Here is an 11,129-nt window from a genome sequence, read left to right as displayed (position 1 = left end):
TGAACATTCAAATGTATACATTATTTAAAGTGTGTCAGGCTGGTCGACATTTTACGCGGTTTGCTTTCTCTCATTCTTTCTTCTCAATGTTTCTCATCAGTCCATTTTTTGAATTACAAAGAACATCGACATTCCAGTCGTGTGTAGGCTGTACTGGATGCATTTTTAAACAGGGGGTGTGAGGTGGGTGTGTTTGGATCATTAAACAGGATGATATGCGAAGCCTATCGATATGCGAATTAAAGTGCATTGGCGAAGCACGATTTCGCAGCCGCGCCCTCTTCCAAGGGACACATTCGTAAAATGTGTCGGGTCCTACAGCTGCATGTATATAATGAGAAACTGTGAACAGAACTCTTATATCGGGTTGTCGATTCGTCGACTGCCAGCGGGAGCCAGCGCTCCGTTCACCCGCGCATCGCTCCGTCGCCGCGGCGTATAATTGATTTCGTGTTTCTTTTCAGTGTTCAGGGGACTCCAGACGGGCAAAAAAACCCCCCCAAAAAAACCCAAAAAAACCAAAAAAAACCGCGAAGGAGCTTACCGTTGTGTCTTTGATGAGTCACACTTCGCTCGTATTATTCCTCTGCCTGGAATTCGTCGCCAGGACTGTGGAGTAGGTTGCGGTTTAGCCTTCAGACCGCGGTCTGGTCTGCGCAGCTGTTGCAGTCAGCCAGGCAAGGCAAGGCAAGGCAAGGCAGTGTGAGTGTGCTTCAATGTGCCAGCCGGGCTCAGAGCGCAGATTCCGTTCGCAGCATCAGCAGCAAGCTCAGCATCCGCTCCCGGAATGGATTGTGTTTCCTGCCGTATATTTTCTGTTCGGAGACCGTAGGGAGAAATGGGGAAACGCCAACATGGTTCTGGATAAGCCCAAGAACAAATGCTCGGGTTGTGATAGAGAGGCGTACGTTCTGTCGAGGAAGTTCTTCTGCTAATTACTTTAAAAAAAAATTATTATTCTGTCTTTGCTTCTACTTAAATTTCGCCAAGAACAGGGGGGCACCTATGACTGTGGTCGTTCGCTTCTGCCGGAGCTGAGACTCCCGGTCACAAAATTACTTTCTCGCTGTCGCGATCCAGCAAAGCGGCACATTCACCGGGGTGTATGGCTTTGGATGAAAAGCGTGGAAAAGGCTTATCGTTCACAGCAATGGGGATAGAAGACAACGCGATGCGGAACGGGAGAGGGCTGTCCGATCAGTGGGCAGACGGCGTCGTGGTCCGGCCCAGGACGACCGAGCGGCACATCACCGTGCACAAGAGACTCGTCCTGGGCTTTGCCATCTCCATCCTGACGCTCATCGTGGTGACCGTCATCGCCGTGCTTCTCAGCGTCCGGTTCGAGGAGTGCGCGGCGGAGGGCAGCAGCTCGCGCTCGGCGAACGGGACCAGCACAAAGTTGAACCAGTCTCGGGACGCTGCCCTCGGTCAGAAAGACGAGGACACCCAGCCCTGGCGTCACCTGCGGCTGCCGACGTCCCTCAGGCCGCGGCACTACGACCTGAAGCTTTCCGTCTACATGGATAACTTCACCTTCTCCGGAGAGGTTAACGTCGAGTTCGAGTGTGTGAACTCGACAAAGTTCATAGTGCTGCACACGGACAGGCTGGAGGTAGAAAAGGCTGTCGTTTATTCGGATAACAAAAAGCCCGGTGTCATACGAATTCACCGTCAGTTCCATTACCCGTCCAACCAAGTTTATGTGATCGCGCTGCACAGGGAATTAAAGCCGCAGAGAACCTACAAAGTTAACATTACGTTTGAAGCGCAAATCGAAAACGAACTTCTCGGATTTTTTCGCAGTTCTTATGTTTTGCATGGAGAAAGAAGGTAAATCATATTTATTGTCTATGTTTAGCTAAGCGCATGTGTTTTTCTTCAATTTACTTTATAAAGTCAACTCCACCCCTTCCACAAAAAAGGCAAACAAACAAACAAACAAAAAAAACAACAAAATGTTTTTTTTTTTTTTGCCTATTTTTGCCCATAAAACCGATTTTCATCATATTGCCCATGAGGGTTTTGGAGTTATGGTACCAGCTTCAGCACCACTCGTTCACCCAACTTTCGCTGCTGTTGCTTTCAGTGACGCACCTGCTCTTGGTTGTCTGATTAATCTGAACTTCACACCTGCTACTGATTTGGGGCGCGCAGCGCGAGCTGCTTTATTGTTTTACCGACTGAATACTGTCCATAGAATCGATGCTTTGTACCTCAACTTGCACGGTTTTATTTTATAAACCCCCTCAGAACATTGTGTAAGTAATTTAAGTAATTTTTGGTTCATTATTAATATGCTAGGCAACGCAATTAAGGACATGTTTGGCTACACACCGCAAGCAATACAGTAGTTATGTGTATGAGCCGACTGAATTGGATATTGGCTAATGCACACTATGGCGTAGCCTAATAGTTTGTGAATATAGTTTATTACAATGACCAAATAGGCCTACTTTTACGAGTTCGTAAACAAACTATCGTCTATTCTTTGATGATTGTTGGTCACTGTAAATACGGTTGTGCGGTGCAAGTCAAAAAATGGTGTTACTAGCTATGTTGAGAGGGTTATCCCCTTTGAACTGCTTTTCAGCTTAACACGACCGTGTTGCGGGTTGTTGTGGTTCAGGGGCTATCTGAGTTCTATTCTCGTATTCTTGTTGGTCAACTGTCACGCAGCCTATTTGACGGACGGAGTCTCGGAAGCATTAAGTCGCCCACAGTCGCTCCGAAAAGCGTAAGAGTTAGTTACCTGCCTGTGAACTAAGTTCCGGTTTAGTTTGAGAATTGTTCTCAGATCGCACACAGCTGTGAAGCCAATGTCCCTTCGGAAATGGAACATACAGAAATATAGTGTAAATTTCACAAAATGATAAAAATGTCACGGCAGTGTACACCTGTTTTAATCACTATCTGAAAGTGTTAATTTGTACATTTGACCATACATGTATACAATACATGACCACGCAGTATTATGTAATGTCTTTAATTCCGACATATTTAATAACATTTTCATCAAGAGTTATAAATGGTGTAATCTGCTAGAGTAAAGCAGTGTGTTGAACAGGCTTTCGAATTTACTACCCTGTACATTTACCATACAAATGGCATCCACATTATTTACATACTGTAATTGTGAAGGGGAGGAGAGGTTGTATTATGCAGAGTAATATTATGTATGTAGATGACCAAAACCACCTGGCTATGATTAAGATAGATTGCACTCTTAACTCTGGTATGTAGTGGGGCCAGACTTTACAATAAGGTTCATGAATTGACAACTACTAATGCAGCTGTTAACATGAATTAATGATGGGCAAATACATTAATTCAGCATGAAATTAACATTTCATTTGTCAATGCATTTGTTAACAACTAACTGATGTGTTTGTTACATGATACACATACATTAGCAAACCATAGAATGGATAGAATTGTAATTAGTTAACCATTAACAAATACACTAACTGACTTTTTCATTCCAATATGAATTGGCAATAAATAATGTTGTTGTGAACAATTAATGATGTACAAATACATTAACAGGGCTGTAGATAGTCGATCCCTGGTGTAGCCACAATAAGATCCGCACAGCCGTTGGGCCCTTGAGCAAGGCCCTTAACCCTGCATTGCTCCAGGGGAGGATTGTCTCCTGCTTAGTCTAATCAACTGTACAATCGCTCTGGATAAGAGCGTCCGCCAAATGCCATTAATGCCATGTAATGTAATTTTAACTTGTCAGTCGTAGTTAGTTAGCAACTCCATTAGTTCATGCTAATTCATGGGACCTGATTGTAAAGCGTTTCCCCGAGAAGTAAAGCATCAGATACAGATACACGTCCGGAGTCTTCCGCGCCTCATTCCTCTTGAGACTTGAGGCGGACTACATTACCCATGAGCCTTGCTGTTGTCTGCCAGACGCCGTGACTTCTTCACGTCCTCCGTGTCGCTCCGGGCCACCTGGAGCTGTCAGAGGTCTGAGAAAACAAACCGACTCGACTTGTGTTTTTTACTCTGTCGGGTCGGCACTGGCCCTGCTGTCAGACTGAGCCGGGTGCCGTCGCTGGACGAATCTCGCCTGGCTTGTGCAGCGAGTCATCCCGTGTAATTCACACCGTATAACCAGCCTGCTGTGTACTGTTCATTACCGGGAAGTGAATGGACAGCAATAACAAATTCCCCTAATGGTGATGTTTACCACACATGGCTGTTCTTCTTCTTCTTCTTCTTATTATTATTATTATCATATTTTCTTTTATTGTTTTTTTTTGTTGTTGTCAGTGTCTCTATTCTAGTAAAGTCCAAAAGTCCAGGCACTCTCCAAAAAGCATGTGTATATATACATTTGAATAAACGTAAAACTCCTGCAGAGCACATTAAACACATTCAGCGTCTGAACATAATTGGCCGTTTCTGTTCCAGTCCCCTTCCTCTGTCCTTGCCCTCGCGTAATGACATTAGCTCTCAATCCTCTCACTGCTTCGGCGTTTCCGACCAAGCCTAATTCGCTTTGCTTCATCGGAAACAAATGAAGGTTGCCCCAATAAGTTTGATTATCCCTCGCGCGGAAGACCGGGATTAAGCGCCTGTCAGCACGGAGAGTCTCTCGAAGGGACGGATAACAGAGTCGTATCGCCGTCTCCCGCTTCTAAACAAATCAGCGTGGCGGTTTGAACCAGCCGGCCGGCTCTGCTCCCGTTCGTCAGGTTATTGAATTTGCCGTCACGACGTCGTGCGCGGAAACACGTTCTCCGCCGCAGATAGACAGGAGAGAGGAGTCAGGTCTGGAGCCAGCCGAGGTTTTTAATCAAAGTTTAGGAAGGTCGGGAGGGCGTGCGTTGGGAAGGTCGCTGGAGCGGTGAGGGGGGGGCTTCGATCGTTCGGCTCCGCCCGCCCGCCTGTCAGTCAGTCGCGGTGAGCGGGTCGTAATCGGGGCCCCCGCGCGGTCAGGTGTATCTGAGGCCCCCGCGCGGTCAGGTGTATCTCAGGCCCCCGCGCGGTCAGGTGTATCTGAGGCCCCCACGTGGTCAGGTGTATCTCAGGCCCCCGCGCGGTCAGGTGTATCTCAGGCCCCCGCGCGGTCAGGTGTATCTCAGGCCCCGCTGTCAGTGCAGCGGGAGGCGTCTGCTCCTCGCACCGCCTGATTAATGGGCTGCCGATTTCATGCTCCTTTCAGCCTGGTGCGAGTGTTTATTCACGGTCTGTGTTCGTCTGACTCCCTTTTAGGGGAAGGAAGCAGTATTTCAGCACTGAAGACATATACTTCTTCAGACTAATAATAATAATAATAATAATCATTTGTTATTTTGCTGACGCTTTCATCCAAAGCGACTTACAGTTGATTAGACTAAGCAGGGGTTAAGGGACTTTCTCAACCACTGCTTTCTGTGGCTACTCCGGGGCTTGAACCCGCAACATACCGGATCCTAGTCATGTACCTGAGCCACGAGGCTCCAGGCTGCCCCCCTGAAAGCCGGCGGGTCGCTCAGAGGACGATGGCTTCAAACAGGCAGCCTCACCGAGCCGCTAACTTCCCGAGCAGGCTCCTACACCCAGCTTAGGTTTAGCGCCTTACGCTGTCATGCAGATGGGCGCCTGAGTCCCCAGGGGCTCATCTGGGTAAGCGGATCCCCTGATCGCAGGCCGGACCCTGGGCGAGCCGAGCACCCGATCGGGGCTCCGCAGCGCTGGAGGGCTGTGGGCTCCATCTCCCCCTGCGCTCGGGCGGGTCTGGGTCGACTGGAGGTCTGCAGGTTATCACAGCCTCTCCAGGCAGCCGCTGACCCCGCCGGCACACCTTGCCAGGCCAGGGGAGGATGGGCTCCCCCTCTATACCCCTCATACGTCTTCCCTTTTGAGGGATTTTCTCCCCACTGGGGAGTGCTCTTTGGTGGTTGAGGCCTGGTGTCTGCCCTCTTTCTCTTGCCCCTCTGTTACTCTGTAAAGCGTCTTTGTGACAGACTTCTGTAAAAAGTGCCACAGAAGTAAAACGGAATTGAATCCGTCTTGTTAGTCAGTCGATTTCCCCCTCCTCTGCCTTCGGAGTCAGCTTCCTGTAGGCCTTTCTTCTTCACGGGGTTTCTGTCTGACGTGGGCACCTCGCTCTCTATCCATCTCTGTCCGTGGAAGTTGCGACCGAGCGTGTTGTGTTGCACCCTTTTGTGTTCTTTGTGCTCCGTTTGCATGCTTCGCACGACGCGGCGCACGAAACGCATTGTGTGTCCTTTTCACGGACATGAAAGTCTCCCTGCCCACTTCACCTGGAGAGGACGAGGTGGGGCGGGAGGGAGGGGGGCGAAAGCTCCGCTCGGCTTTCATCCCGCGACTTCACAGGGGCGCTGATCATCAGAGGCAGCCGGGCCCACTCGAAAGCAGGGCCTCTAATGACATTGATTCTCACCCCGGCTTTGAAATGCATATGAAGTGTTTGTGCCGATACGCGGCCAATTTATCCCGCTGTTTGGGTTTCCTGGTCTTTGTCGGTTCGTTAGCGTCGCGTTTCCTCCTCCGGCAAGTGATGTCATTCCCGCGCGGGGTCGGTTTTGAGAGAACGCTGGGGCCCTTCTGCCTCAGGGGCCCGAAACACAGGTGTGTTTCACTGCCGCCTGATCGATGTTTTTGGTTCAGAGCATCTTAAAACCTTGTGTTTTTGCCGTGTTCTATTGGTTGGCTTTTCAGTCCGTTATGTTTTTGTTTTTCAGTCCGTTATGTTTTCGGTTTTCGGTTATTGGTTGGTTTTTCAGTCCGTTATGTTTTTGGCTGTGTTTTATTGGTTGGTTTTTCAGTCCGTTATGTTTTTGGCTGTGTTTTATTGGTTGGTTTTTCAGTCCCTAATGTTTTTGGCTGTGTTTTATTGGTTGGTTTTTCAGTCCCTAATGTTTTTGGCTGTGTTTTATTGGTTGGTTATTCAGTCCGTTATGTTGTTGCTGTGTTTTATTGGTTGGTTTTTCGAGAGCGGTACAGCCTTTCTGCCCCTCGCTGCTGAGTGATACAGAAGCTTTGTCAAAGAAACCTCTCATTATGCGTCTTGCTGATGCCTGTAATTATAGCAAAATGTATAATTAAACAAGCCTGTAAAAAGAGTGTCGAGGCAGATTGGTCCCCCCCTCACAGTGCCCGGTGTGTGTGTGTGTGTGTGTGTGTGTGTGTGTGTGTGTGTGTGTGTGGCACCGTGATGTTTTGACAAACACGCAGAAGTTCCCTGGTCCAGAACAAAGTGACGTTTGCAGTTTCCTGGTAAGTGGTGATGCTGTGAGATTAATCTCTCAGCCCCACGTTCTCTGACAGCCCACAGCTCCTGCCTCAGGTCCTCCTCCACTCCTCCACTCCTGCTGCTGCTTCTACAGCGCTGTCCCAGGGAGGAGGTGCTCCTGTCACACACCTGCACAGTAGCACACACACACTCACACAAGCACAAGCACACACACACGTACAGTATAGACACACACACTATCACATGCACACACACACCCTCAAACATGTACACATACACACATACGAGCACACACACCCACCCACCCATACACACACGCACACCCACACACACACACACACACACACACACGCATGCACAGACACACACACACACACGACACAGATGTGCACACACTAGCACATACAGACATACAACCCAAACACACACTCATTCACAGACACCCGCACACGCACACGCACACGCACACGCACACGCACACGCACACGCACACGCACACACACACACACTCACACACGCACACACACACACACTCACACGCACACGCAGGATCAGCCCTCCTAAAGCGCAGTCGGGGGAGTGAGAGGGAGTGAGAGGGTGTGGGAGCTCCAGGTCACTCCAGTGCAGATCATTAACTGCACCTCTGGCTCTGCATGGATCGCACACCGCTAACCCCGCAGCTTTTAATCACAGGAATAACGCCTGATTAAAGCAAACATCGTTAGTGGAACGGGGGGTGCCTGAGAGGAGCTGGGGTCCCCCGGGGTCCCCTTCTGCAGCAGCCTCTCTCTCTCTCTCTCCCTCTCTCTCCCTCTCTCTCCCCCTCTACCACCCTCTCTCTCTCTCCCCCTCTACCACCCTCTCTCTCTCTCCCTCCCTCTCTCTCTCTCTCCCCTCCTCTACCACCCTCTCTCTCTCTCCCCCTCTACCACCCTCTCTCTCTCTCCCTCTCTCCCTCCCTCTCTCTCTCTCCCTCCCTCCCTCCCTCTCTCCCTCCGTCTCTCCCTCTCTCTCTCTCTCTCTCCCTCCCTCTCCCTCCCTCCCTCTCTCTCTCCGAGCGGAAGCAGGAAGCGTTGGCTCTGATGCATATTAATGGCCGAGCTGAAATACAGAGGTGCTTGTGCTCCTGTGATTTCCCTCCAGTGCGCTCCCACAGGTAACTCTGGCCCAGTGCGCTCCCACAGGTAACTCTGGCCCAGTGCGCTCCCACAGGTAACTCTGGCCCAGTGCGCTCCCACAGGTAACTCTGGCCCAGTGCGCTCCCACAGGTAACTCTGGCCCAGTGCGCTCCCACAGGTAACTCTGGCCCAGTGCGCTCCCACAGGTAACTCTGGCCCAGTGCGCTCCCACAGGTAACTCTGGCCTGCTTTCACTGCTCCGCTCTCTGCACTCAAACATCCTCCGTGTGCGACCAGATCGCAGTCCTGACTCAGCAATACGACTGTAGTGCCTGCAGAAGTGAGTTAGTGAGTTAGTGAGTTAGTGAGTTAGTGAGTATTGAGTTGAGCTGAGCTGAGCTGAGCTGAGCTGAGCTGAGCTGAGCTGAGTTGAGTTGAGTTGAGTTGAGTTGAGGTGAGGTGAGTGAGAGTCAGTGAGTGAGGTTGTGAGTTAGCGAGTGAGTTTGTGAGTTGGATTGAGTGAGTTCAGTTGAGGTGAGTGACTTAGTGAGTGAGAGCTAGTGAGGTGGATTGAGTTTGAGTGTGTGAGTTTGTTGAACGAATGAGTTTGTTGAGTGAGTGAGTGAGTGAGTGAGTGAGTGAGTGAGTGAGTGAGTGAGTGAGTGAGTGAGTGAGTGAGTGAGTGAGTGAGTGAGTGAGTGAGTGAGTTGGGAAGGGAGTGCTTACATGTGGGAGGTTTGCCAGATTTACAGATGCTGAAACTTGGTTCTTATCTTTTTCACTGACAGGGCTTTCCGCTGTATTAACGGTGTCAGAAAAGGTTTGGAACATCCTAAAAGCCGCAGGTCATAGGGGGACGTGGGGCAGCTTGAGGCCTGCTGTCGATTAAAAGATAAACATCTCCTCGACTTTGAGCAGTGAAATCCTGAATCCAGCGAGGAAAAGATTTTCCAGTGTGTTAGACCAGCTTTCATGCGTTTAGAATTCACCCAATGAAATCTTTTAAATGTTAATGGTGTTTGCTCATTTTACCGAATAGTAATATTTCTGCCCGTGTGTTAATGATGGAGAACTTAAGTTTGTGCACTGGCAAAGGTGCTTCTCGGAGTTCGTCTTTGGACCTTTATTTCTGCGGTGCGTTTTCCAGAAAGGCAGATTATATTTGCGGTCTTGGCGTGACTGATGTTGACCACGTGGTGCACAGCAGGCAGTAAAATCGTTCATACGATACCGAGCTCCTTCCCCGGCCCACCTGAGAGCAGGGACCAGGCCAGGTGACTTCCTGGAGCTTGAACCGCTCTGAGGCTCTGAAGGGAACACTCTGAGTTGGTTTCATTGGTTTTAACCCTCGAGGGTCTACGGTCACAAATACGTGATCAGAATGTTCTTAACTGTACGTTCTAATGCTGGTGTAACAATCAGTGCTGGTGACTGAAGGCACTGAAAGCGGAGTTCTAGAACACTGACTTAGAATAAAATAAAAAGAACATTCCAAAAAAAGGATCAAGATAATGTAGAATGTTTTTTTTTTTAAAGCAAACATGGCCTTATGTTTTTCTAGTTGTCTAATCTATAGCTCCTTCTCTCCCTCTCTCTCCCTCTCCCTCTCCCTCTCTCTCCCTCTCTCTCTCCCTCTCCCTCTCTCCCTCTCCCTCTCCCTCTCTCTCTCTCTCTCCCTCTCCCTCTCCCTCTCTCCCTCTCCCTCTCCCTCGCTCTCTCTCGCTCTCCCTCTCTCTCTCCCTCGCTCTCTCTCGCTCTCTCCCCCCCCCCCCCCCCCCCCACCCGCAGGTTCCTGGCGGTAACGCAGTTCTCCCCCACCCACGCCCGGAAGGCGTTCCCCTGCTTCGACGAGCCCGTGTACAAAGCCACGTTTAAGATCAGCCTGAGGCACGAGAGCGGCTACCTGTCCCTGTCCAACATGCCGGTGGAGACCACGGTCCCGGACGAGGAGGGCTGGGTCACCAACCACTTCCTCCGGACGCCCCGCATGTCCACGTACTACCTGGCCTGGGCCGTGTGCAACTTCACCTACAGAGAGACCTTCACCGACAGCGGCGTGGCGGTAAGCGCTCCCCGCCTCCGCCCTGTGGCGTAGCGGTGACGGTAAAGGACTGGGACCCGCAAGGTCGGCGGTTCTAATCCCCGGTGTAGCCACAGTAAGATCCGCGCAGCCGTTGGGCCCTTGAGCAAGGCCCTTAACCCTGCATTGCTCCAGGGGAGGATTGTCTCCTGCTTAGTCTAATCAACTGTATGTCGCTCTGGATAAGAGCGTCTGCCAAATGCCAATAATGTAATGTAATGTAATGTAATGTAATGTGATGTAATGAGATGTAATGACCTGGCCTCTGACAGGATGCTACAGCTACAGCGACCGCACCGCGGTGCTCTTTAAAGAGTCCACTCACGTTCACGGGAGTTTTAAAATTCACAATCATCCGGACACATCCGGGCGCTCACGGCTCACTGTTTCTTGTCATGTGGAACTTCATTTTTGAAATCCCTTGTTGTCTTCTCCGTGTGCCGAGTCGTATTTGTCGTCCCGTTTCATCTGTGCTCTCTTCTTCGTCAGATTTTGGAGGGTGGAGATACACTCGCCTCTTTTCGCTTCTCAGTCCTCCAGTTGAGTCGTACTGTACAGGCACATTGTCCTGGTAGGCAAGATATAGGCGTCGGAACCAATCAGAGTTAGAGTTGCAGATTACACGCGTGCATACATTACACGCCCTGGGTGTGTCAAAGTGTCAAAGTGTCAAAGTGTCTCTGAGCTAGACACCTAACCCCCGATTGCTCTCGATGATCTG

The 11,129-nt window shown here is 50.1% G+C and overlaps 1 protein-coding gene across 2 annotated transcripts in view; it reads left to right on the top strand.

Annotated features, from left to right (window-relative positions):
* The first annotated feature begins 273 nt into the window (after nt 1-273).
* The window catches only part of LOC133119387 (thyrotropin-releasing hormone-degrading ectoenzyme-like), a 127,658-nt gene continuing 116,802 nt past the window's right edge, over nt 274-11,129 (top strand). The window contains exons 1-2 of one of the 2 annotated variants that reach the window (XM_061229940.1): nt 274-1,830; nt 10,117-10,390. In XM_061229940.1, the coding sequence (XP_061085924.1) occupies nt 1,106-1,830; nt 10,117-10,390 (999 nt within the window). In that variant the 5' untranslated portion in view covers nt 274-1,105. The remainder of the gene's footprint in view (nt 1,831-10,116; nt 10,391-11,129) is intronic. The other variant, XM_061229941.1, reaches the window with a different exon arrangement.

The sequence above is a fragment of the Conger conger genome, chromosome 19 (assembly GCF_963514075.1).
Source record: "Conger conger chromosome 19, fConCon1.1, whole genome shotgun sequence".
Classification (NCBI taxonomy): domain Eukaryota; kingdom Metazoa; phylum Chordata; class Actinopteri; order Anguilliformes; family Congridae; genus Conger; species Conger conger.
The sequence above is the reverse complement of the archived record's forward strand: the minus strand, read 5'-3'. Positions and strand labels throughout refer to the sequence as shown.